We start from the raw sequence: 23,443 nt of genomic DNA, 5'->3' as shown, positions 1-23,443 counted from the left end.
TTTAAAGTGTGTATAAAATAATATATTTCGTAAAAAAAAGTATAAATATCCGTAAAAATGTGTAAACTTGTAGAATTATGGCCTCATTAACTATGAGTAGCGTCACCGCCCGTACAGCAGGTGGCGCTGTGCGGCTAACAGTCGGCTAACGGCTAACGGCTAACGGCCAACTGCCGTGTAACCCGGATGGTAAACACCGGTCTGTCTGTCAGAGGAGAGCTAAGCTAAGCTAGGCGGCTAACTAAGAATAACACATGATTTTTGTTCGTTCGTTTGTTTTCCAGATTATATTTTAATGAGTTTTCTGTTTTATCTATAAAAAAATCTTCTCAGCGTTGATCAGTTTACCACGCGTGGGTCATCTCTTGTGTGGATTTTGTATGGAGATTTAAATGATCTACAGTAGCTAATACTTTTAACCAGGCTAATGTTAATTTAGCTGCAGTGAGATTACTTTAACTTTAAATGCCATTTATGGATTAATAAACTCGACATTTTAACTGATATAAAGCAGCTTCACAGCCTGTCAGCCTCCTGAGGGTAAGAAATCAAGTTACTGAAATGTATAACTCTTTAAATCAATGCTACATGCTACATGCTAACTACAGGTAAAACAAAACTCGGTTGCATTTTTTTGTCTATTTAACACACTGAACAGGCTTATTTTGAGTCCTTATGTGCGTGTTAAAATTTCGGTGAGTCGTCTGAAACTTGAAATAAATTCGATATAAGATAAATTATAATTTGCTATTGACAATTACTGTTTTAATTTGACTGAATTTTCTGGGTGTATTGCTTTACATGTCAGTTTTAGTCACAGCGGCTCAAAGCAGTTTTGTTTATTCACTATAATATATCTACAATTGGAAGACTATTGACTGGAGTTTCGTGTCGGATTTTCTCCAAAAGTCAAAATGTTAGTCACACACACTGCAGCTGCACATTACTAGATGTTTACAGTCTGTACTGGCTTCCATCAGCAGGGGGAGCAGCTGCACCACAGTTATTTCTCTGAAAGATGGAAGGAGCTAAATTAGGTTTTTAGTTAAATTAGAAATGCTGTAAACTTGATTTCTGTCTGTGTTTCTCTCTCTTGTCTCCAGCAGGATGATCTCTCAGGTCTTCATCTTGTCTTCGAAGGGCGACCACCTCATCTACAAAGACTGTATCCTCATAAAAAAATAAACATATATGTCCACTGATGAAAATTTTTCCAACACAGCATTGAGGACACAAAAAAGTTTAGTACTGGTATTAATAATATCTGGAACATGTGATATTGACGTCATAATAAACCAAACAAACTCACCTTATATTCAAACGCCACTAACAGGTGGCATCTTCCCAACTTACAGTAGTTTTCTGAACTTCAGAAGTCAGAATCTCTTTATTGTCATTGCTTAACACAACGAAATTGAGGTAGCAGCTCTCGATTCAGTGCGGTTTAAAGTGCAAGTAAAAAGTATAAGGTAAAAATAAAGCACCGGAAAACAAAAAGGACAGTTATGTAAAAAAAAAAAAAAAAAAACAGTAAAAAATGTTTATATATGGATAAATGGATTGTGCACAACTCCAGGATAAAAGCTGTTGCACATTTATGTTTTTTATTTATTTATTTTACTTTTTATTGAATAATAATAATGGATTACATTTATATAGCACTTTTCTATTGTTACCCAATACCCAAAGCGCGTACAGCAACTATTATTGCATTATTGAACATTTAAACACATTACGAGTCAGTTACACAGACAGCTAAGCATGTACAAAACCGTATGGGACAAAGGGCGATTACAGAACAAACTAACAAACACACTGAGACAGAACAAAGCAGAGATTATGGGGTGTTGAGCAGGCATATTGGGTATGTTGGAAATAAAAACAGAGAATGATGTCTTTGCATGTAAACTAAATTTATGTTGAATGTTTGTCTTATGGAGGACCACTTGACAAGCCCTTAGGGGTTTTTTTGGTTTCTCCTGCACATTTGCTTTATCTACTGTATACTTTGTATGTCTCTTGTCGTTGTCGTTCCACTTTTTTAATATGCTGTTTTATACATCTTTTATGTGCTAAATAAAAATACAATAAATACAATACAATGTGTTTCCATAAGTTGCAGCAGTGTGTTGAGCTCTCAGGGTCACTGAACCCCCTATAAATAGCCTAAAATCTATTTATTAGTCATAGATTTTAAATAGTGTAGAAATTATGAATTCACCCCCAACAAAATTAACAGACATTGAGAATTTTACTTTCTGTTTAATCCTGTTTAAAATGAGAATAATAATCAATAGTTTGGACATTGCTGGAGATGCTGAATCAGAAGATTATTATTAAAAAACGGACGAGTTAATAATGAAGCAGCTCGTGTTTCTTAACCTGACCACCAGTCCGTGGAGAGGCGGGAAGTGATGTCGTCAACACTTTTTATGAGAAGGTCACGGCGCTGACGGGAGACCAGCCTCCGGTTGTCATGGTAACGCCACCACCACGTGTCTCTCTCTGATAATTACTGTGTTTTTTTTTTTTTGACTGTGTGATTAAGTTTCATTTATTTTTCTGGGTTTTTTTTGTCTTTCCTTCAGAGTCACAAAGATCTTCACTTCGTCCACGTCCGGCAGGGAGGACTCTACTGGGTTGCCACGACAACGGACAACTCCTCACCTTTCACTGTCATCGAGTTCTTGAACAGGTGTGTGTGTGAGAGGAGTGTTACACCTTCACACAACCACACACTCATCCGCATCAACACAACTCACTCTGTGGTGAAACACAAGATCAGATAAGTGTGTGTGTGTGTGTGTGTGTGTGTGTGTGTGTGTGTGTGTGTGTGTGTGTGTGTGTGTGTGTGTGTGTGTGTGTGTGTGTGTGTGTGTGTGTGTGTGTGTGTGTGTGTGTGTGTGTGTGTGTCCTCAGGTTAACAGCTCTGGTTAAAGATTACTGTGGCAGCCTGTCGGAGAGGTCGGTGCAGATGAACTTTGCCCTCATCTACGAGCTGCTGGACGAGGTCGTGGTGAGTTCAGGTCTCATCTGTTCATCGGAGACTCGTTCAGTTCAGTTCAGAAAACTTTATTCATCCCATACATACGGGCAATTCGGTTCACAGCCCCCAGTTTAATGAAGTTAGAAGAAGAAAGAAAAGCACAACGCATACAACATGGTAAATGGTAAATGGTTTGTATTTATATAGCGCTTTACTATACCTGCAACAATCATTCATTGGACAAACAACCCTGACACTCAATGTTAGTAAATCAGTTCAGCTCATGGTTTTCCCAGCAGCGATGTCTTGTACATGTGCAGATATGTAAAATAAGTATTCCAACATGGAAAATAATGAATAAATAGGATAAATAAATAAATAAAATGACAAAGCACAAACCTAACTCATTAAAATTGGCATTCATCAGCCTAATAACTGAAGGGATTACGGATATCTATAACTGAATTATGACTATTCCTAATTCCAGTTTTAGATATCTACAACGTCACTTTGCCTACTAGTCAAAACTTAATTTAAGATATCTGAAAAGGGACATCTACTGTAGATATCTTTAATTGTGGTGAATTAAAGATATCTTGAACTGGAATAAGGAATAGTCGTAATTCGGTTACAGATATCCATAATTCACAATAGTGGATATCTGCAACTGAATTTCATTTCTCCTTTATTTCATTTCTCCTTTATTTATTCAGGAAAGGTCAATTGAGAGCGAGCTCTCTAAAATTGTAGATATCTATAATGATGACAAACCCCATACACATGAATGGAAAAAGTGACGTAATTTGTCCAAGGAAGAATGTAGTTGTGGATCTGAAATGTTATTTTTGACGAGGCAAAACTGAATTACAGATATCTGCAACACACATCCAGTCTGGCTTTTAAATGTTAAAACGAAAAAATTGGATATAGGCAACTAATCGGAATTGTGCATCAAGGCCTGTAGTGTCAAGCTGCCATACTTTGGGATGTAATCTGAAAGTGAACCAGAAGTGACTGTATAAACCTCCATCTCTCTCTGTCTCCTAGGACTACGGTTACATCCAGACGACGTCCTCTGACGTCCTGAAGAACTTCATCCAGACTGAGGCCGTCACTTCTCGACCTTTCAGTCTGTTTGACCTCAGCAACGTCGGCTTGGTGGGTTCACGTCACGTCACGTCACGTCACGTCACGTCACGTCACGTCACGTCACGTCACGTCACGTCACGTCACGTCACGTCACGTCACGTCACGTCATGTCACGTCACACCAACACGACACCTGAAATCTCACAGGTTTGATCAGCTCGATGTTGATCAGTTAAACTCTGCAAATCAAACCTGTAACAAAATACAAGAAGAAAAGCCCTTATTGTCTTCAATATTCAATCAATTCCACACCGAAAACTTGAAGCATTACCGTGCGTTCACACCAAACGCAATGGACGAGATGAACGACACAAGTTTCCATTCAAAGTCAATGTAAATGACACGATGACACATGATGGCACGTCATCGCGTGTAATTTTGTAATTTGTAATTTATTTATTTAGAAGTCAGGACAGTGCACATTAATAAAATATGTGCCGTGGTACGTGTAAATGTGCCAGATTGTAGCCCGTGGGCTAATTTCCATCTGTATCGCTTGAAGTTGAAAAATTTGAACTTTTCTTTTTTTTTTTTTTAATTTACAATTTTTATTCAATGCAAGGTACAGTTCACATATGAAGCATCCATTACACTTGTTAAAGGAAGTAAATGTAAAGAACAAAGTCTAACAGTGGCGTACTGTGAAAAATTAGAACTTTTCAAGCAACATTGTGTGACGCTGTGCCGCAACATCCAATCAGCGTTGATATCCAACCACATCACCGACACAGCTACCATAGTTACGCCAGACACACATTTCAAAACATGGTGGAGAAGATTAGCCTACTGTGGCTGTAGTCTCGCTCACCAGACCCTCCTTCAGAGAAGAACTGTGGCTGTGTAAAAAAAAAAAGAAAAAAAAAACCCTGGGCTGTGTGTGTTTTCCTCAGATCAATAATATAATACATCCGTGGCCGTTTCCCGGAGCTTTACGACACAACGTTGTACGTTTACCGCGATCGTAATAAAAAAGATAATGCCTGCAGAGGGTCAGTGAGGAGGTACAGCTTCCTGCTAAGTTGTGAATATTTCATATGTATTTATATTTATTAATACTCAGCCGTGGTTGACGAGAGAAAGAAAATAGCGGGAGGTGGGTTGAAGCGATGGTGAAAAATGTGACAAATCTGTCAAGCGACGCAATACTCGCGTCGCTCGGGTGATGACATCGCGTCCATTGCGTTTGGTGTGAACGCACGGTTAGCCTGTAACTCTTTACTCTGAGCTCCATGATTTAACATTTACAATCAGTATAAATAATGAACTAAACACTAACACACATTAACATAACTGTTAATAGGTAAAATCCTCCTATTGACACGAACATGTTAACAGATAATGAGTCACTATATAGTTTATGATGGAGTCATGTTATCATGTTTGAGAAATTAGCACAGTTGTAGATGAATGCTGTACAATATTTAATGTCCTTATATCTGTGAAGTACGTCATACTTTTATACTGATATAAATGTTTCTATTTTAGCTTAGTTATCAGCACCAGGATCAGTATTATAACTCAGAGTTAACCTGGGTTTGTTGAACTTACTTTGTAGGATGTGTGAATCTCTATTTTCACCCTGTTGTTGTTGTTGTTGTTGCAGTTTGGAGCAGAGACTCAACAGAGTAAAGTGGCTCCTAGTTCTGCAGCCACCAGACCCATCCAGTCCAGCAGGGAGCAGGTAAACACTGTTCATTTAATTTCATTTATTGTTTATTTGTCGAGGACAGTGCACATTAATGAACAGTTTAATGCCATGGCGTCTTGTAAGTGTGCCGGATTTAGCTCAAAGCTAGTTTCCGTCCGTAGTCCTCACATTAAAAAACAGACAGACATACCACAGATCACAGATAATAGTAATAATCGACGAGTCAGGCCATTTGTTTTAATGGTTCAGTCTCAGAGCCACGGTAATTCTGTCATTAAAGGGATAGTTCACCCAAAATTCAAATTTCACTCATTATCTACTCACCCTCATGTCGACTAAGAGCTGTGAGAATTTTCAAAGTCCTCCATTCCTTCTCTGAGTTACAGGGGGGTCCGCGCAGCAGTGCATGTCCATATAATGGTTGTGAATGGATACCAACTGTCTTCGTAACAAAAAGACACACCAAAAAACATCCAAATACCTCCATGCTGCTCGTATGTAATGTCCGTCTTGTATTGAAGCACCGACATGAGAAATTGTTCAGAAAAAAATTAAATAAGCCTATATTTTAAGCTTGTTTGTTGCGGAAGCTCCCAGTGTCTCAGTTCACTGCTCTTCCTGTCTCAGTGCAAATTTTGCACTGAGACAGGAACAGTTTCTCATGTCGGGGCTTCAATACAAGACGGACATTACATACGAGCAGCATGGAGGTATTTGGATGTTTTTTGGTGTGTCTTTTTGGACAAAGAAAGTTGGTATCCATTCACAACCATTATATGAACAAATACTGCTGCGCGGACCCCCCCCCCCCCGTAACTCAGAGAAGGAACGGAGGAAATTCTCACAGCTCTTAGTCGACATGAGGGTGAGTAGATAATGAGTGAAATTTGAATTTTGGGTGAACTATCCCTTTAATCATCAGAAACTGAGAAAAAACGACTTTAGTGCCATTTCAGACTCTCAGCTCCTGACTTCATATGATCAGCCTCCTCACACTGATTATAAATAAGAAAGAAGATATGAAAACCATCAGCTCTCACCTCAACATAAACTTTTTTTTTTTCACACAACCACAGTGTCACAACCTGAGTCTGAGCAGATTCATTTGTATTAATTCATAATAAACAAAGCTCAGTAAGAGTTTTGCTCCATCACACAGTCTGACCTAAAATGTTCCCGACATGTTCCAGTAAATAGTCCGAACCCAGCTGGACACCGTACACATCCTGGAAAAAAAACCCACTGATCATGAGCAACAGACCTCACAGTTTCCCATACGTCTGTGTGTGTTTGTGTGTGTGTGTGTGTTTTTCCAGGGAGGAAAGAGTGAGATATTCGTGGACGTGATCGAGAGATTGTCGGTCGTCATCGGCTCCAACGTGAGTAACATCAGTCAGACTTCAGCGATTTAAGTTTGAGTAAAGTTGAAATTCTGATAGATTCTGATAAAATATTATCACCATGATGCTCATCATCAGACACTTAAAGGGATAGTTCAACATTTTGGCAAATTGGCCCATTGCCATAATCCCTGTAGTCATAGCAGTAGGTTCGTTATCTTTAATTGTCGGTGCAAGCTGTTTTTAGAACGGCGGAGCAGAGCCGTGAGCTGCTCAGAGCTACCAGCGTTACCAGACAGAGTTGTTTTAGAGGGAAATTCATGCAAAACCGCTGATGCACGTTGCCTTCAGGGACAGTTTTTCATCAAACAGTCAAACAACTCTGTGTGGTAACGTTGTGTTATTATCTCATAGCGTGGTGAATGTGCAGCTCACAACTTGTCCACCAGAGCGTTGTGGAGTTGTTGGATTGTGTATTTGATGAGTTTGATGAGGGAAACCAAGAAATCCCATAATGAGCCTCCGTAGCGTAGCTCTGAGCAGCTCACGGCTCTGCTCCGCCTTTCTAAAAAATAGCTTGCACCGACAATTAAAGGACAATTCCAGGCGAATTCAACTTGGGGGTGTATTTTCCTAACATTTTAGGTCTAAAAGAAGGAATCTGAAGATTCTCAGTTTAATGTCTCCTGTTTTGCGGTAGTTGCGTCTGTCCCTGCATCGCCACGGCAGCAATGAATGGGAGTGGATGTAAGTTCCACTGTTTAGGCTGTTTCCAGCCCTCAAAGCCGCAATTTTTTTCCACAGACAGCGTCAGATGGCTACTCAAACATGCACCCAGAAGTTTATTTACTTCAAGCAAGCCGGCATGTTTGTAAAACTAGATTTAATTCAAAGTCTCCCGGAGTCTCACGCGAGCCCGAAGTTGCAGTGCTGGTGTATTCAGGTGCAGTGGGAGCTACCGCTTGTGTCATAAACACAGGAATATCAACTCTTTACTTGCTTGAAGTGTACATTTTTTTCCACAGACAGCGTCAGGTGGCTACTCAAACATGCGGCGAGAAGTTTTTTTTACTTGAAGCAAGTCAAGAGTTGATATTCCTGTGTTTATGACACAAACGGTAGCTTTTCCCACTGTGCCCGAATGCACCGCGCACTGCAACTGGGTCTCGCGCGAGACTCCGGGAGACTTTGAATTAGATCTAGTTTTACAAACATGTTGGCTTGCCTGAAGTAAATAAACTTCTGGGTGCATGTTTGAGTCGCCATCTGACGCTGTCTGTGGAAAAAAATTGCGGCTTTGAGGGATGTAAACAGCCTAAACAGCGGAACTTACATCCACTCCCATTCATCGCTGCCGTGGCGACGCAGGGACAGACGCAACTACCGCTAAACGGGAGCGATTAAACTGAAAATCTTCAGATTCCTTCTTTTAGACCTAAAATGATAGGTAAATACACCCCAGAGTTGAATTCGCCTGGAATTGTCCTTTAAAGGTAACGAACCTACTGCTATGACTATAGGGATTATGGGATTGGGCCAATTTGCCAAGATGTTGAACTATCCTTTTAAACGAGTCTGAACTGTCTGTGCTGCAGGGCGTTCTGATGAAGGCCGACGTGGAGGGAGAGATCAGAGTCAAGTGCTACATGCCGACCTGCTCAGGTGAGGAACACAGATTAACTCTTTAGTTGTAGTTGTTGTAGTTGTTCAGAGCTCTGACTTCAGGTTTCTCACGTCTTCTCGTTCACTAGAGATGAGAATTGGTCTGAATGAGGAGTTCAGCATTGGAAAGTCGCAGCTCAGAGGTAACACACACACACACACACACACACACACACACACACACACACACACACACACACACACACACACACACACACACACACACACACACACACACACACACACACACACACACACATTTATACATCCCTATAAAGCGGTTGTTTAAACTGATCACACTCAGATTTTAAATTTCCCTCTAGTAACAACAAGTCAGTGTCAGCCAATCAGAAGACTACCTCTCAGTCTCACTCTTCTGATTGGCTGACTGTGTTCCAATAAAATAAAATAGAGCAGCTTACAGATAAAACACTCAGAGAAACCAAATCCTGCAAAGTGTTGGATGATGCTTTGCTGTGACATCGCAATGTTGGCTTTATTAAAAACAGATTGGCTTCATTTGCCCCCAGCATTTCATTTCCTACGGCTATTTTTTTCTTTTTTTCAGTGACAGCACACAAGCGACAAACTCTCAAATCTTCCTTCTATTCTTCAGTTATTTATTTGATAGCTTCATAACTCTTGATCTTCTCGGACGTAGACCTATACTCTACTAAAGGACATATCCGCCTGTGTCACATTATTCTTAAATGTAAAACAACAGATTTGAGTCTTATGACATAGCCTATTGCTTCAGTTGTTGCGCTCGGTGTCGCGGTTTCTGATTGGGGGCTGTGGTTTGTTGTTGCCTAGGTTACGGTGCAGCCGTTCGAGTCGACGAGTGCAGCTTCCACCAGGCCGTCCGACTGGATGAATTCGACAACAACCGGATCCTCCGACTGTGTCCGAGCCAGGGAGAGGTGAGCTCACCCACCACCACACACACACACACACACCCTCGCTGAGACTGGACCTGAATAAACAACCAGAACATTATAATGTCATGAAGGTGCAGGGCTGTTGGGATAAGCAAGATGTTCCTAATAAAATGAGCACAAAACCAACCTGAAGGTGAAATCTGACCAAAGATGGTTCAGACCTGGTGTCCTCTTTTTTTTTTTTTTGAAAGCAGTGGTTTATTCTGACTCTCTTCTTCTCTGTCCTTCTCTTCTTCAACTTAATCGCTAATTTTCCTTCCTCCTCCTGCAGCAAACGGTGATGCAGTACCAGCTGAGCGACGACCTGCCCTCGGCTCCTCCCTTCCGCCTCTTCCCGACCATCGAGAGAGACAACGGAGGAAGGTAAAGAAGACGAAACATCCTCTCTGCTCCGCTCCCGGCCGGGTGATTGTTGTTAGTCAGCAGCAGCACAAAGAAACACTCTCGCTATTTGTTTTGTTGTGAGTTTCCCCTCATTTAAAACCGTCTCAAACTTCCCCCTGCTCCTATCAAAACAATAACAAAAGACAAGCGCTCGATGACATCATGAAGCAGCGGGGGATCATGGGAGTTGTCTTCATCAGCATCACCATGAAACACTGAAAAAAAGCCACATTATTTCCCTGAATTACATGTGAAGGAGTAAACCACCGCTCTTTGGCTTTGAAGCTTCATATGGTTGGTATATGGAGTTTGTCGTTTAGCCCACACTGTCATTAAATAAAAGGGATACTTCACCCAAAATCGATAATTCACCAATCATCTACTTACCGTCATGCCAAGGAAGGGTTCGGCTATGGATTTTCATATAATGGCGGCAGATAGAGTTCACTTTTGAATCGTCCAAAACACACACTATGAAACATCCAGATACCTCCATACTGCTCGTCTGTACTGACCCAAGTGTCCTGAAGCCGCCACATGGAAAAGTTGTTCGGAAAAAATTAATTTGATCTCTGTTTTTATCCTTGTTGTAGTAGTAGCTCCCAGTGGCTCTGTGGATGTTTGTGCACATGCGCGAGATTTGCTGCGAGATGTTCGTTCGTCGTTGTAAAACATTGGATGTTTGATGTAAAGAACATCAGCCATTGGGAGTTACTACTACCGTACAACAAAACTCAAAAAGCGTTTTGATGACTCCGAAAGTTCTCCAAACCCTTCGTTGGCAATAGGGTGAGTAGAAAATTGGTGAATTATTGATTTTAATTTAATGAAATTTAATGAAAAACATCTGATACAGGATATAAATCCTCTACATCAGACTCAAATAAATAGCAACATACAAAAATTAACTACAAAAAAAAGAAAGAAAGAAACAACAAAACAAAATAATTAATACCCTTGCCCTGTAGTTATATAAAAGTCCTTGTTTGACCAACATTGATCAAGTCTATTTTTAAAAGAGTTCACTTGGGTGAAGTATCCCTTTAAGTGCTGAAACTGAAGGCAACTGGACTTCTTTTGATTCTTGAAGACGTTTCACCTCACAGAGTTGTTTTAGAGGGAAATTCATGCAAAACCAGCTGATGCGTGTTGCCTTCAGGGACAGTTTTTCATCAAGCAGTCTCTGCATTTCCCTCTAAAACAACTCTGTGTGGTAACGTTGTGTTATTATCTCATAGTGTGGTGAATGTGCAGCTCACAACTTGTCCACCAGAGCGTTGTGGAGTTGTTGGATTGTGTATTTGATGAGTTTGATGAGGGGAAACCAAGAAATCCCATAATGAGCCTCCGTAGCATAGCTCTGAGCAGCTCACGGCTCTGCTCCGCCGTTCTTAAAACATCTTGCACCGACAATTAAAGGTAACGAACCTACTGCTATGACTATAGGGATTATGGCAATGGGCGAATTTGCCAAAATGTTGAACTATCCCTTTAAGGTCTGGTCAGGTTTGAGTTTGACCTGGATTTTGTGTTTGTGTGAGATTCTTCTGATAAAGATGAACTCAGATAAACCTGCCACATATGGAGTGACGAGGTTTTTTAATTTGTTCATCATTCCTGAGTGGACTTGTGTCGCGCTGCTGAAGACGTATAACTCTTTACTTTCCTTCATCATCTGCTCGTACCATGAGAACTGAAGCAGAAAGTGGAGAGCAGGAAACGGAGACTGCTGTGGTGACAGGAACACAGTGTTTAGCAGCATCGACTCATGAAGAACAAGCTCGCAAATGTCACAGACAGGACGAAAAAAAAATTAAACTGTCCCTTTTTCACTAAAACCTTTAGCAGGACTTTGGATAAACAGGATCAGGAGGTTTGTACCAGGCTGTTAACCTCAGTGTTTATTCCTGCTGCCGTTCGTTGGACATTTTAACAGCTGACTCTGTGATGGAGACAGAGTCTAGTGGTCAGTCGAGGAACTGGCCTAAGGGTGGGAATCTTTTATTATCTCACGATTCGATTTGATTCTGATTTTTGGGGCTATGATTCGGTTTAAAATCGATTTTCGATTCAAAACTAAACGATTTGATTCCTAATGATTTCTGCTTCAGTCTGTCGGTGCAAAGGATCCTCATGATCTACTCCAGTCTGCTCTGCAAGACAGAACGACTGAAGTGTCTAAACGTTTTCACATTTATTGAGTTTTAAACATACAGTATATCCATGCTTAGATGGATTTGTTGAAACTGTTGCATAAAAGCAATATCACATATTGCTTAAGTAGCAAAATTAAAAGTGCCTAAAAAAAATAGTGCAGTTAAACATGCTGCCTTTTAAATTCTAAGGAAATGGAGGCAGACAGCCAGCAGAGTTGTTTAATTTTTTAATTTTTTTAAATCGATTTTGGGACATTTTATATCGATTCTGAATCGTATTAAAGGGACAACGAGGAGTTTCTCCAGCGGCAGAACGAAAAATTCTGCGACAATAAAAAAGTCTCATATTAATGTGGATGAATCTACGTTACCACTTCAGTGTTTCCTCCAGGATTTTTTTAAAGAGTGGCGGGGAGGGTGGTCTAATCGACGGGGGGGGTCGTCCAATCCTCCGCGGCCGCCTCGCGCCCTGCAGCGATCGTTTCGGCGTTTAGTCTATTTTGTGCACGAGCCGCGAACCATCGCGTCAATCTCGGCAGGAAGTCACACAAAGAAACAATTTTCAAAATAAAACACCGGGAATGACAAACACGTGAGGCCAATGTGTGTACGTTTGTAGCCTATTTGTGTTTATTAATCGAAACAGAGCGCGAGAGATGAACACACACACACAGCTTAGGGGCGAAGCGCGTGTCCCCCGGCCGCCACAGAGTCGTTAATTAATGGTAAACGCTGGATGCGCTGGTTGATAAGTTTCGTTTTTAATGAGGAGGAAATATGAAGAACTCAGCTGTGATTGAAAAGCATGAGTCGAAAGTTGTAACTGTGTAGTGGAAAGGGGTGCAAAGTAGGAAATGGTAACTGGTTGTGGAAACCCTGCTTTACGTTGTTTTAACATTAAAAAAAAAATGTGTTCTGAAGGTGTGGCAGCTTTTATTTTGCCGTGGCGGTGCGCCACGATCAATTACATGCAGAGGAAACCCTGCACTTGTTAATGGGTCCATTTTCGATTAATATTTCGTTTTGTTTCTATCGTTATTTTGTTATTATTAGTGGTGGTGGAAATGCTGGGCGAGCCGACCAGCGTTTCCTTACTTTCGGTTTCGCGGACGCTGCCCGACGAGTCATGAGAATAACGTTGCCAAATCGTCGTTTATGGTCGGAACTACGACGGTATCTGAACCTCTTAGAACCTCTGACTTTAATTCTTGATGAATGAAAACATTCTTGGCAAGACGTCCGTCTTGCGCCGGTCCAAGAATTTCACGGTGCGCGGAGGCTCATAAATGTAGTATGAGAACACTTCGCTTTCCAAAACTCCTCGTTGTCCCTTTAAACGAGAATTGCGATTCTTATGTGAATCGATTTTTTTAACACACCCCTAGGAACTGCAGCTACGATTTCTTCGCTGTTGACGCCTCATGTGTCTGTTCTCCGTCACAGCTTTAGACCGGTCTGGTTTCAGTTGAGGTCAGAGGTCACAGTCTCTTCTGGTTGCTATGTAAACATCTGTTATTATAATCTGTGGTGAGTTCATGATGATATCACTGCATCACACAGACACACACACAGACACACTAGACTCGTGTTGTTGCTGCAGTTCCTCGGCTGATTTGCACACTGTCGCTGCCTCTCAGAGTCTCTGTCAACACTGTTGACAAAACAGTGTCTGCACAGCTTTAGAGACGTCCCATATAAACCTCCGTGTCCTCTGTCTGAACCTCTGAAGCAAATCATCCGCCCGCCTGCCTGCCTGCCCACACACACCTCAGTCAGTGTTAGAAACTAAACTACTGGAGGTGTTTTGAGGACAAATCTGTCTTTAAACCATGAAGTGCACATTAGGAATATAATATAAGGCTTCAGCAGTTTGAATTACACTACACTTCCCCCTCTGTGTTTCCTCATTTTGTTTTTACTCAGCCACACGGGCGACACAGTCACAGGCAGTGGACGTTTTCATTTGCAGGTCTTTTTTAGTAACATCTTGATTGAAAGTCTTCACTTTTAAAATTATTCAAATGGATGAATGAATGAATTAAAGTTTATTTGAACACAGAATAAAATAAGAACAAAAATAAAAACAAACAGTGCAAAATAAAACAATGAAACAATTATTCATGTTCAGAAGGAGTGGGAAGAAGGCAACGCTTATTAAATCCCACCCCTTCTCCCTATGTTAATTCCAATATACCGGTATAGTATAATAACTTATGAAAAATCCCACTCTGTAGCTCGTATCTGAGGTTGAATAGCTCAGACCTTTCTAACTGTTTATATGGCTGCTAATGTTCGCTGCTTATCGCCTGTGGTTTTAAAGGGGCGGTGTCTAAGTTCTGTAATGTAATTTATTTTTTAGTCTGCTGACCAGCAACGCTTGGCCTGTCTCGCCTCATCACTTTCTGAGATCTGTTGTGTCAAAGGTCAATTTGCACATTCACCACGCTATTAGATAACTAGAAAAAGATTATAGCATTTCCTGCAGAAAATGCGTGTGAATGCTGAAAACAGCTGAACGCTATTGGCTGAAGCGATGCTAAATTAGCTGAAGAAACTGCTAAAGCAATGTTGAAAAAGGCTAATGCTAAAGCTGAAACATATAACTTGTAATATGAGATGAATGCCTTTTTAAAGGTAAAAAAAAAAACAGTAGAAATGTTAAAGGTAGAATAAAACATTGAAATCCTGCATGTTTAAGTGTAACAGTTGAAGAATTAAAATCTGCATCCCGATGGGAACGTGCATCAGTGGTTTTGCATGAATTTCCCTCTTAAACAACTCTGTCTGGTAACGTTGTGTTATTATCTCATAGCGTGGTGAATGTGCAGGTCACAACTTGTCCACCAGAGCGTTGTGGAGTTGTTGGATTGTGTATTTGATGAGTTTGATGAGGGAAACCAAGAAATCCCATGAGCCTCCGTAGCGTAGCTCTGAGCAGCTCACGGCTCTGCTCCGCCGTTCTAAAAACAGCTTGCACCGACAATTAAAGGTAACGAACCTACTGCTATGACTATAGGGATTATGGCAATGGGCCAATTTGCCAAAAATGTTGAACTATCCCTTTAAAGGTGCTGCGTTCAGGTGACACTGTGGTTTTATTACGGTGAATCAAAGTGTCCTAGTACTTTATTAATTACAGGTGAAACCTTCTCTCCGCAGGCTGCTGATGTACATGAAGCTTCGCTGTGACCTGCCACCAAAGAGGTCAGTGTTTACATCACCGTCCATCATCATCATCCACATCGTTCAAAATGTTTAACCCCTTCCTGGCCAGTTGTTTTTGCTGCAAAAACACAACATTTCTATGGGGCTCTATGGGCTTTATGGGCTTTATGGCTGCTGGTGACAGTATTTTAGTGAAAAAAAAAAGAGATATCCAAAATCCCCTCAATGAAAACTTGTGACTATAATATGTCAACAAAATAAAACAAGAAGTTTGAACGGGGCTTTATCCATTGCTCAGATAGATTTCGGTTCTGGAAATTAGCGCATATTTCATTAGATATTGCCTCATTTACATATTTAAACATAAAATTTGACAAAACTTGTAATACAAAAAATATGTGTCTTAATGTGAGTAATAAATTTTGGAAGTTTCATGGTGATATCTGTTCGTTATCAAAAACAAAAAAGGACTCGCAACACTGTAAGAGCTCCCAAATATACAAAGATTTATTAGAGGACTATAAAAAAGACAACGTTTCGAGCAGTGCGCTCTTCGTCAGGTCAATTAAGAAAAATGCTTACAGGTGTTCATTAAGTAGATACACAGGATCCACCCATGGCCGTGGGTGAGTGACACCACCAGGTCTGACAATACGTGACGACATGGTCATTAAATCAACAATAAAAATACAGTGTAAATTTATACATAGACGCATGTCGGCCATTTTTAAATGAAAATAAGCAAACATATGCAAAATAATATGAATCCGGAAGAAAAATGACTTAAATAAACAAAACACACCTCTTATCTTTAACCACAAAAAAGAAAGAAAAGGGAGAGGGAAATATACAGAAATGTTCCCTGTTTCAATTCATATACTGTATCTTTTTAGTACATCAATTTCGATATCTGTTCGTTACAATTTTTTACTTTAAAATACATTAAAAAAAACCATAGACGGAGGTGGATCATGGATGTGGTTAAAATTCATTATGGGTCCAAAAAATGGACTTTCATTCTGAAACCCGGGACATCCAGAGTTTACCCAGAGATAAACCTCCTTGCCAAAAATCAGGCCCCAGTGACCTTTCATTTGACCTGGGGGGAGTTGGGAAAGTGTGAGAGGTGGAAGAAGAAGAACAAGCAGCGTCACCTTTAATTTAAAGGAGCAGTAACACGATTCACGTCAACATTAATTTGAACTAAAGGGAAAAAGTAGCTGACACACAAAAGGGCCACAACAACATGAACATAAACATGAACATGAACATGAGCCGCTCCTCTGAAGCTAAAGCACTAGTACTAAAGTAAAGCTTTTATGCTGCGTCCCAGCTGAGCGATGATGACATAATGTTAATAAACATATGGAGGATTAGCAGACGATGATGATGATGTCGTTGTTCCTTTGTTGTTGCAGTGCTGCGATCAAAGTCTGTGCCACCATCCCCGTCCCTAAAGGCTCCGTGAGGTGAGACGACGCACCCATGCAAATGCTGCTGCTGTTTGTTATGAAAATGAGTCTGTATGTAAAAACTGAGTCCGTATGTGTGTGTGTGTGCGTGTGTGTGTCTGTGTGTGTGTGTGAGAGAGCGAGCACAAACAGGAAGTGCAGAGTAATCCACATCGCTCTGAGGAAATTGGACGTGTGTGTGTTTTTGAATGAGAAACAACATTTGCAAAGTAGAAGCGTCTCAGCTGAAGAGACGCAAACTCGTCCTATTTGTTATTTAAAGTTAAGGAAATGGGAATAAATTGACAACATTTGGTTGTTATCCCTGTAAAAACCCGTCAATAGCGAACCACCATGTTATATTGAACACATCAGAGGTTCATAAGAAATGAGATATAAAATGTTTTTTTTGCATAAAGGCCTGAAGAATAAAACACGTTTGTTTTAATGATGCAGCCAAAAGGCCATAAAGCGATGGATTTGAATACGTGACATCAGCAGGATGATACAGAGCAGCAGTCTCTTCATGAAGTCGCCTCACTCTGCTGCTGCTGCTGCTGCTGCTGCTGCTGCTGCTGCTGCTGCTTTCATTTCCATTTTTTCCATCAGACAAAAGCGAAAACATGATGTTGATTATTATAGATTCACACCTCGATCCTCACCTGGACTGGACAGGAAGTGAGTAAAGTAACTGAGAGACAGGTCAAAGTTGATCAATGTCTGTAGTAGGGATGTCACAATTACTTGTTTTCACAATTAATCGCGGTATTAAACGCCACAATTAATTGATCGTAAAGATTCCTAAATACCGTCACTTTCCAAAAAAAGATTCTGTATGAACCGTGTCGTCAGATGTGCGCCAAAGTACACTGCAAGAACTCAAAATCTTACCAAGAATATTTGTCTTCTATTTCTAGTCAAAACAATCTCATTCTACTTAAAATAAGACTCATCACATAAAAAGTAGCTTGTTTTTAGACACTTTTTACTTCTTTCAAGCAGATTTTCACTTAAAATAATCTGATAGTGGAGCAAGTTTTTCTTCCTTATTACAAGCACAAAAAACTTCCTTTCACTGGCAGATTTTTCTACTTATTTCAAGTGAAAATTTGTTTGAAACAAGTGAAAATGATCTAAAAAGAAGTTACTTTTAAGGTGATGAGTCTTATTTTAAGTGGAAAGAGATCAGTTTTGACTAGAAATGAGACATTTTGACAAGAAATAAGACAAATATTCTTTTTGCAGTGTAAAGGTAAATGCATAGCGTAGCATTGATTAAATGTTAGAGTGTCATTTGTAATAAAAAAAACAAAAAAATTAACTTAAACATTTGGTATCGATGACACTTCCCCTGGAGGATTAATAACTGGTCATATTTTAATAGATATTTAAAATATTTAGTAAATATTAGTAATGTATATTTTTGATTTTACACATTCATAGTGTTGTGAAATTAATTAATGCATAATAATCGTGATAATCGTAATACCGTGGTTATTTCTCTGACAGTAATCGTACCCAAACAAATTATTACTATTATCGTGACATCCCTAGTCTGTAGCTTTGGTAACAATTGATTGTAATAAATCAGCAAAATTGTCTAAAAGTATGTTTTTCAATATATATATATATAATAATGTAACATTGAATAGGGCTGAGAGGATGAAGTGGTTAGATTTCTGTGGCCGAAGGTCAAGGTTGCAGCGACCTCGTGAACCTTGATGATTAACACCTTCGAGGAATCACTGTTGTGGAAAGTGACGACGTTACGTCAGATCAAAGCTCTCGGATTATCTATCAAATCACCTGTGTGTGTGTGTGTGTGTGTGTGTGTGTGTGTGTGTGTGTGTGTGTGTGTGTGTGTGTGTGTGTGTGTGTGTGTGTGTGTGTGTGTGTGTGTGTGTGTGTGTGTGTGTGTGTGTGTGTGTGTGAGAGAGAGCTCATCTCTGAAAGTGTTTCTGCCTCAGTGCTTCACATCTGTAACCCGACGACCTCTGACCCCTTTAAGACTCAGACCGTCTCAACCTGTAGAGTCTCAACAACACTTCTTCTTTTTAGGAAATTTAATGTGTTATCTGTTTTCAATGTGAACATCTTCCAAACATGTGTGTTTATGTATAAGTATGTATATTTATCTCATGATCTGCCATTTAGTTTTCTTCAGACATTCATTTATATCAGACAAGACACTCAAAGGACTTCCACCTTCCTTTTTATTGGACTTCATACAATCAACGCACTTTAAAATACAGAGGACCGTCCTTGTGGAACAATCTACTGTACCTACATCACTGAAATCAATATCCACTCTTTGTTCAAAAAAACAACAGAAAAAATCATTTGTAGCATTTCTGGATTTGTCAATTTGTAATTTAATTATTTTTTTCATTTTTCATTATGTAAACTGTTTTTTGTTTTTTTATTAATTCAGTATCTTTCATTTTTCTATGTTAACTTGTCTTTCTTTTTTCCTTGTTTTTCTTTCTTTCTTTTTCTCTTTGGCTTCAGTTTGTCTCAGGAGCTCAGCAGTCCGGATCAGAGCGCCGAGTTGAAGCCGCAGAGCCGAGCCGTCGTCTGGCAGATACCTCGCTTTCCTGGAGGGACGCAGCTCTCTGCTCTGTTTAAGGTGCACACACACACACACACACACACACACACACACACACACACACACACACACACACACACACACACACACACACACACACACACACACACACAGATTGTGTTAAATGATTCTCTTGAAAGCTCCATACAGTATAAAGGTAGATGTTTGTATTAAAGCTCCATACAGTATAAAGGTAGATGTTTGTATTAAAGCTCCATACAGTATAAAGGTAGATGTTTGTATTAAAGCTCCATACAGTATAAAGGTAGATGTTTGTATTAAAGCTCCATACAGTATAAAGGTAGATGTTTGTGTTAAAGCTCCATACAGTATAAAGGTAGATGTTTGTATTAAAGCTCCATACAGTATAAAGGTAGATGTTTGTATTAAAGCTCCATACAGTATAAAGGTAGATGTTTGTATTAAAGCTCCATACAGTATAAAGGTAGATGTTTGTATTAAAGCTCCATACAGTATAAAGGTAGATGTTTGTGTTAAAGCTCCATACACAAGGCCGGATTATAATTGGGGCACACTGGGCACGTGCCCAGGGGCCCATGGCAACCAAGGGCCCATGGCAACCAAGCCCTTGGTTGCCAACTTGCCAAGGGCCCCGCCCCCTGCCGAGCGAGAGGTCAGAGTGTGTGAGCGGGAGGTCAGTAGTAGAGCCAAAGACGGTTTATAAACCGTCCATTTATTGAATATCTTTGGTAGAGCGTGAGTAAAAGTAAGCAAGACAAAAAAAAGTATTTGAGCGGTGGAGCAAAGAGGAAAAGCAAGACAGAGAAGCGGCGGTGATTGAAGATGTCCCGCGATTCACATCATTTTACAAAACATTCGCTGTTAGCCCGGCCTCGGCCAACATCACAGAAGTCCCGGAGCAACCGGAGGAGGATGCCGAACCAGTCCCGGCTCCCCCTCGCACTAGCGCCGCGGTGATGAGAGCAGGTGAGCCGTCGGAGGACCCCGCATGTTAAGTGAGAGCTAGTGATGCGCGGGCTGACCCGTAGCCCGCGGGTCCCGCGGTCAACCCGCGGGGCGGGGCGGTGCGGGTCAAGAAATCTTTACTTTATTTGCGGTGCGGGGCGGGTCATTAAAAAAAACTGACGATGAAGTCCAGAATGTGTTATCAGGGCCGCGCTGATGTTGAGGGGAAAGCCGGCGGAGGTGTGAGGGAACCGGGTGAGACGGCGGCTGGGCGCATCAGCAGAGCGGGGTTGCTTTCACAGAGAGCAGGGACTGGGGAGGACGAGAGGCGGCGGCCACCGCGGCTGCTGCACTCGCTGCACTGTGACTCTCTCACTCCTCATGAGCTCCACAGTCCACACTGACAAGCTACCGGCAACACAGCACCTCTGTCTGCCCTTTCAAAGTAAAAAAGGCCGCTGTCTGACGTTTAATAGCGGCGGGTCGGGAATATATTATAGCGAGAGGGGCTATGTCTTGTGTATGTATAGGTTTTGCTGAAACTGGTGTGTACACACACACACACACACACACACACACACACACACACACACACACACACACACACACACACACACACACACACACACACACACACACACACACACACACACACACACCGGTTCAGCCACTTGCGCTCTATGCTTGCGCTGAGCTGATGGTGCGTTCAATGACCTGGGCAGTGTGGGAATTCACAAGGGCTGCAATTATAAACAATGAAAGAAGCATGCACAGAGGGATTATCTCATCTTTTGAGCAGGCTTCTTTTCAGTTCACAGAATTGTTTGCAAAGTTCTTAAGACTCAGTGTGTGTATGTTGCTATTTTGTAGTTGGTTTGTCAATTTCATATGTTGGCTGCATTTAGCTGTAGCCTACTGTGTGGCTATAAGGATGGCATTCTTGTAAGCTCCCTAGTGGTCATTGTGTGGATGTTGTGGGTTGTGTTGTGTTGTGTTTATTTGATCTGCTGTTTGTGTCAGCCTTAGTTGTACTAGAAAGTCTTGACATAATAGTTTGTGATTATGGTCTGGTTTTGACATGGTACTTCATATACACAATTGTGAATAGGTCTAATTAAGGTGGAGTTTAATGACTTTCCTGGTTTGTAATGGGTGGAGGTGATGTGTGAGATGCCAGCGGTCTGTGCGACAAGGGCCCTCTGGGACCTGGTGCCCAGGGGCCCTCGGGGTGCTAATCCAGCCCTGTCCATACAGTATAAAGGTAAATGTTTGTGTTAAAGCTCCATACAGTATAAAGGTAGATGTTTGTATTAAAGCTCCATACAGTATAAAGGTAGATGTCCATGTGTAGTGTGATTATAAAGCAGCTCTAGGTTCTATATAATAATACTGTGAAAGTATCAAAGCCTAGGATTAGTTTTTTCTGAGTGTTTTAACTTGTGGTCACTGGAGCTCCAGAGAGAAAACTGAGAGAAGAGGTGTGAAACTACACTTTTAGATGTGTTGAGTTGTGATGCCGTGAAATTAGCTTCCGGCTTTCATGGTCACTAGTGGAGGAACTACTCTGTTGACCTTTCACCTTAACGCCACTTTATCTCCCTCCTGTTTGTCACATGATGTCCAACTCTGAATCCTTGAAAATTATTTAAAAACTGATCATTGTCCTCCTCCTCCTCAAGCTAATTCTTTATCTTAACACCTTGTCCCTCTCTCTGCGTGCTGCGGTCAGCTGGAGGTGCCCGGCCTCAGCTCGGCCTCCATGTTGGAGGTGGGACCGGTGGGTCTGAGCTTCGAGCTTCCCAAGATCACGGCCACGGGGCTGCAGATCCGCTTCCTCCGCCTGTCGCCTGTCCAGCCCGGACCGTCGCAGCGCTGGGTCCGGTACGTCACGCACTCCGACTCCTACACCATCCGGGTGTAACGAAACGAAACAACGTGTCACATGAGACACAGAAAGAAAGAAATGAAAGACATATTGTAAATTATCTTACCTTTCTAAATAATTTACGTATGTGTTTGTGGATTTATTGTCTGTTGTAATGTGTTTAGGGGTTGCAAAGTTCCGGGAATTTTCAGAGTTGGAAACTTTCCATGGGAATTAACCATCAATCAATCAATCAATCAATCAAATTTTATTTATATAGCACCTTTCAAAGCAAATATAGATGCCGTTCAAAGTGCTTTACATTTTGATTGAACAATATATACAGTATATATAGGAGGTAAAACAAGAAAAATAGCATGGAGACTAATGCACGAAGATTAAAAACAACAATGAAATAAAATGAAATATAGCAATAGAAAATAGATAAATCAAATGACAACTTTTAACAACAATAACATTTTATAAAATAGAATAGAATAAAATGCAGGATAGAAATATAGGGCAAAATATTAAGAATAAAAAAAAACCTCAAACACTAAGGAGAAAGATAACAATGGGAATATATGGGAATTAACAGGAATGTATGGGAATAAATCCGAAATTTACAAGTAATATTTTACTCAACAATCATGCTTTTATTTGTTCGGTAAAATAATTGATTGTTAATATACAAGAATTAAAACTTGATAAAGTTCTACTCACAAATTAATCTGTTGAAATGTCATGTTTTTTAATTGTATTATTTTGCATGGATGTCTGCTTATGACAAAACAAAATATTTACATTAATGCGCCTGTGTGCATATTCTCATTTGTCCAGGTCGTAGTATCTCAAAGGAATTTTAAATCAAAAGCTACTGGAAAAATAACGAAGTCCAGTTGCTTTCGATTTAAAATTCCTTTGAGATATTTACATTTATGTTTGGATATGATACAGTTTGTTTAAATTACCCCCAATTTCCAGTTAATTCCTATAAATTCCCAATAATTCCCATTAATTCCCATGGAAAGTTTCAGGAAATTTACTGGAAATGCTCCGCCCCTTTGCCTCCCTAGTTGTGTTTTGTTTTTGTCTACAACTGGACTTGAGTTTACGTCTCATCTGAATTGAGACAAACCAACTACTAGGGATGTCACGATTACCTG

The 23,443-nt window shown here is 40.6% G+C and overlaps 1 protein-coding gene across 1 annotated transcript; it reads left to right on the top strand.

The window, feature by feature from the left end:
• Nucleotides 1-219: 219 nt before the first annotated feature.
• Nucleotides 220-22,334, top strand: ap4m1 (adaptor related protein complex 4 subunit mu 1; the record flags this gene model as incomplete). Its single annotated transcript, XM_083986454.1, has 16 exons — nucleotides 220-540; nucleotides 1,104-1,165; nucleotides 2,394-2,479; nucleotides 2,589-2,695; nucleotides 2,920-3,016; nucleotides 4,034-4,144; nucleotides 5,738-5,815; nucleotides 7,099-7,161; nucleotides 8,718-8,784; nucleotides 8,874-8,927; nucleotides 9,598-9,704; nucleotides 9,994-10,085; nucleotides 15,422-15,466; nucleotides 16,846-16,896; nucleotides 19,387-19,504; nucleotides 22,143-22,334. The coding sequence occupies exons 2-16, from the start codon at nucleotides 1,108-1,110 to the stop codon at nucleotides 22,332-22,334; spliced, it is 1,326 nt and encodes a 441-aa protein (XP_083842580.1). The 5' UTR covers nucleotides 220-540; nucleotides 1,104-1,107.
• Between the last annotated feature and the right edge of the window lie 1,109 nt (nucleotides 22,335-23,443).

Source organism: Trachurus trachurus, assembly GCF_905171665.1.
Source record: "Trachurus trachurus genome assembly, chromosome: 14".
NCBI classification, from domain to species: domain Eukaryota; kingdom Metazoa; phylum Chordata; class Actinopteri; order Carangiformes; family Carangidae; genus Trachurus; species Trachurus trachurus.
Note: the sequence above shows the minus strand (reverse complement) of the source record. Positions and strands in the feature narration are given on the sequence as shown.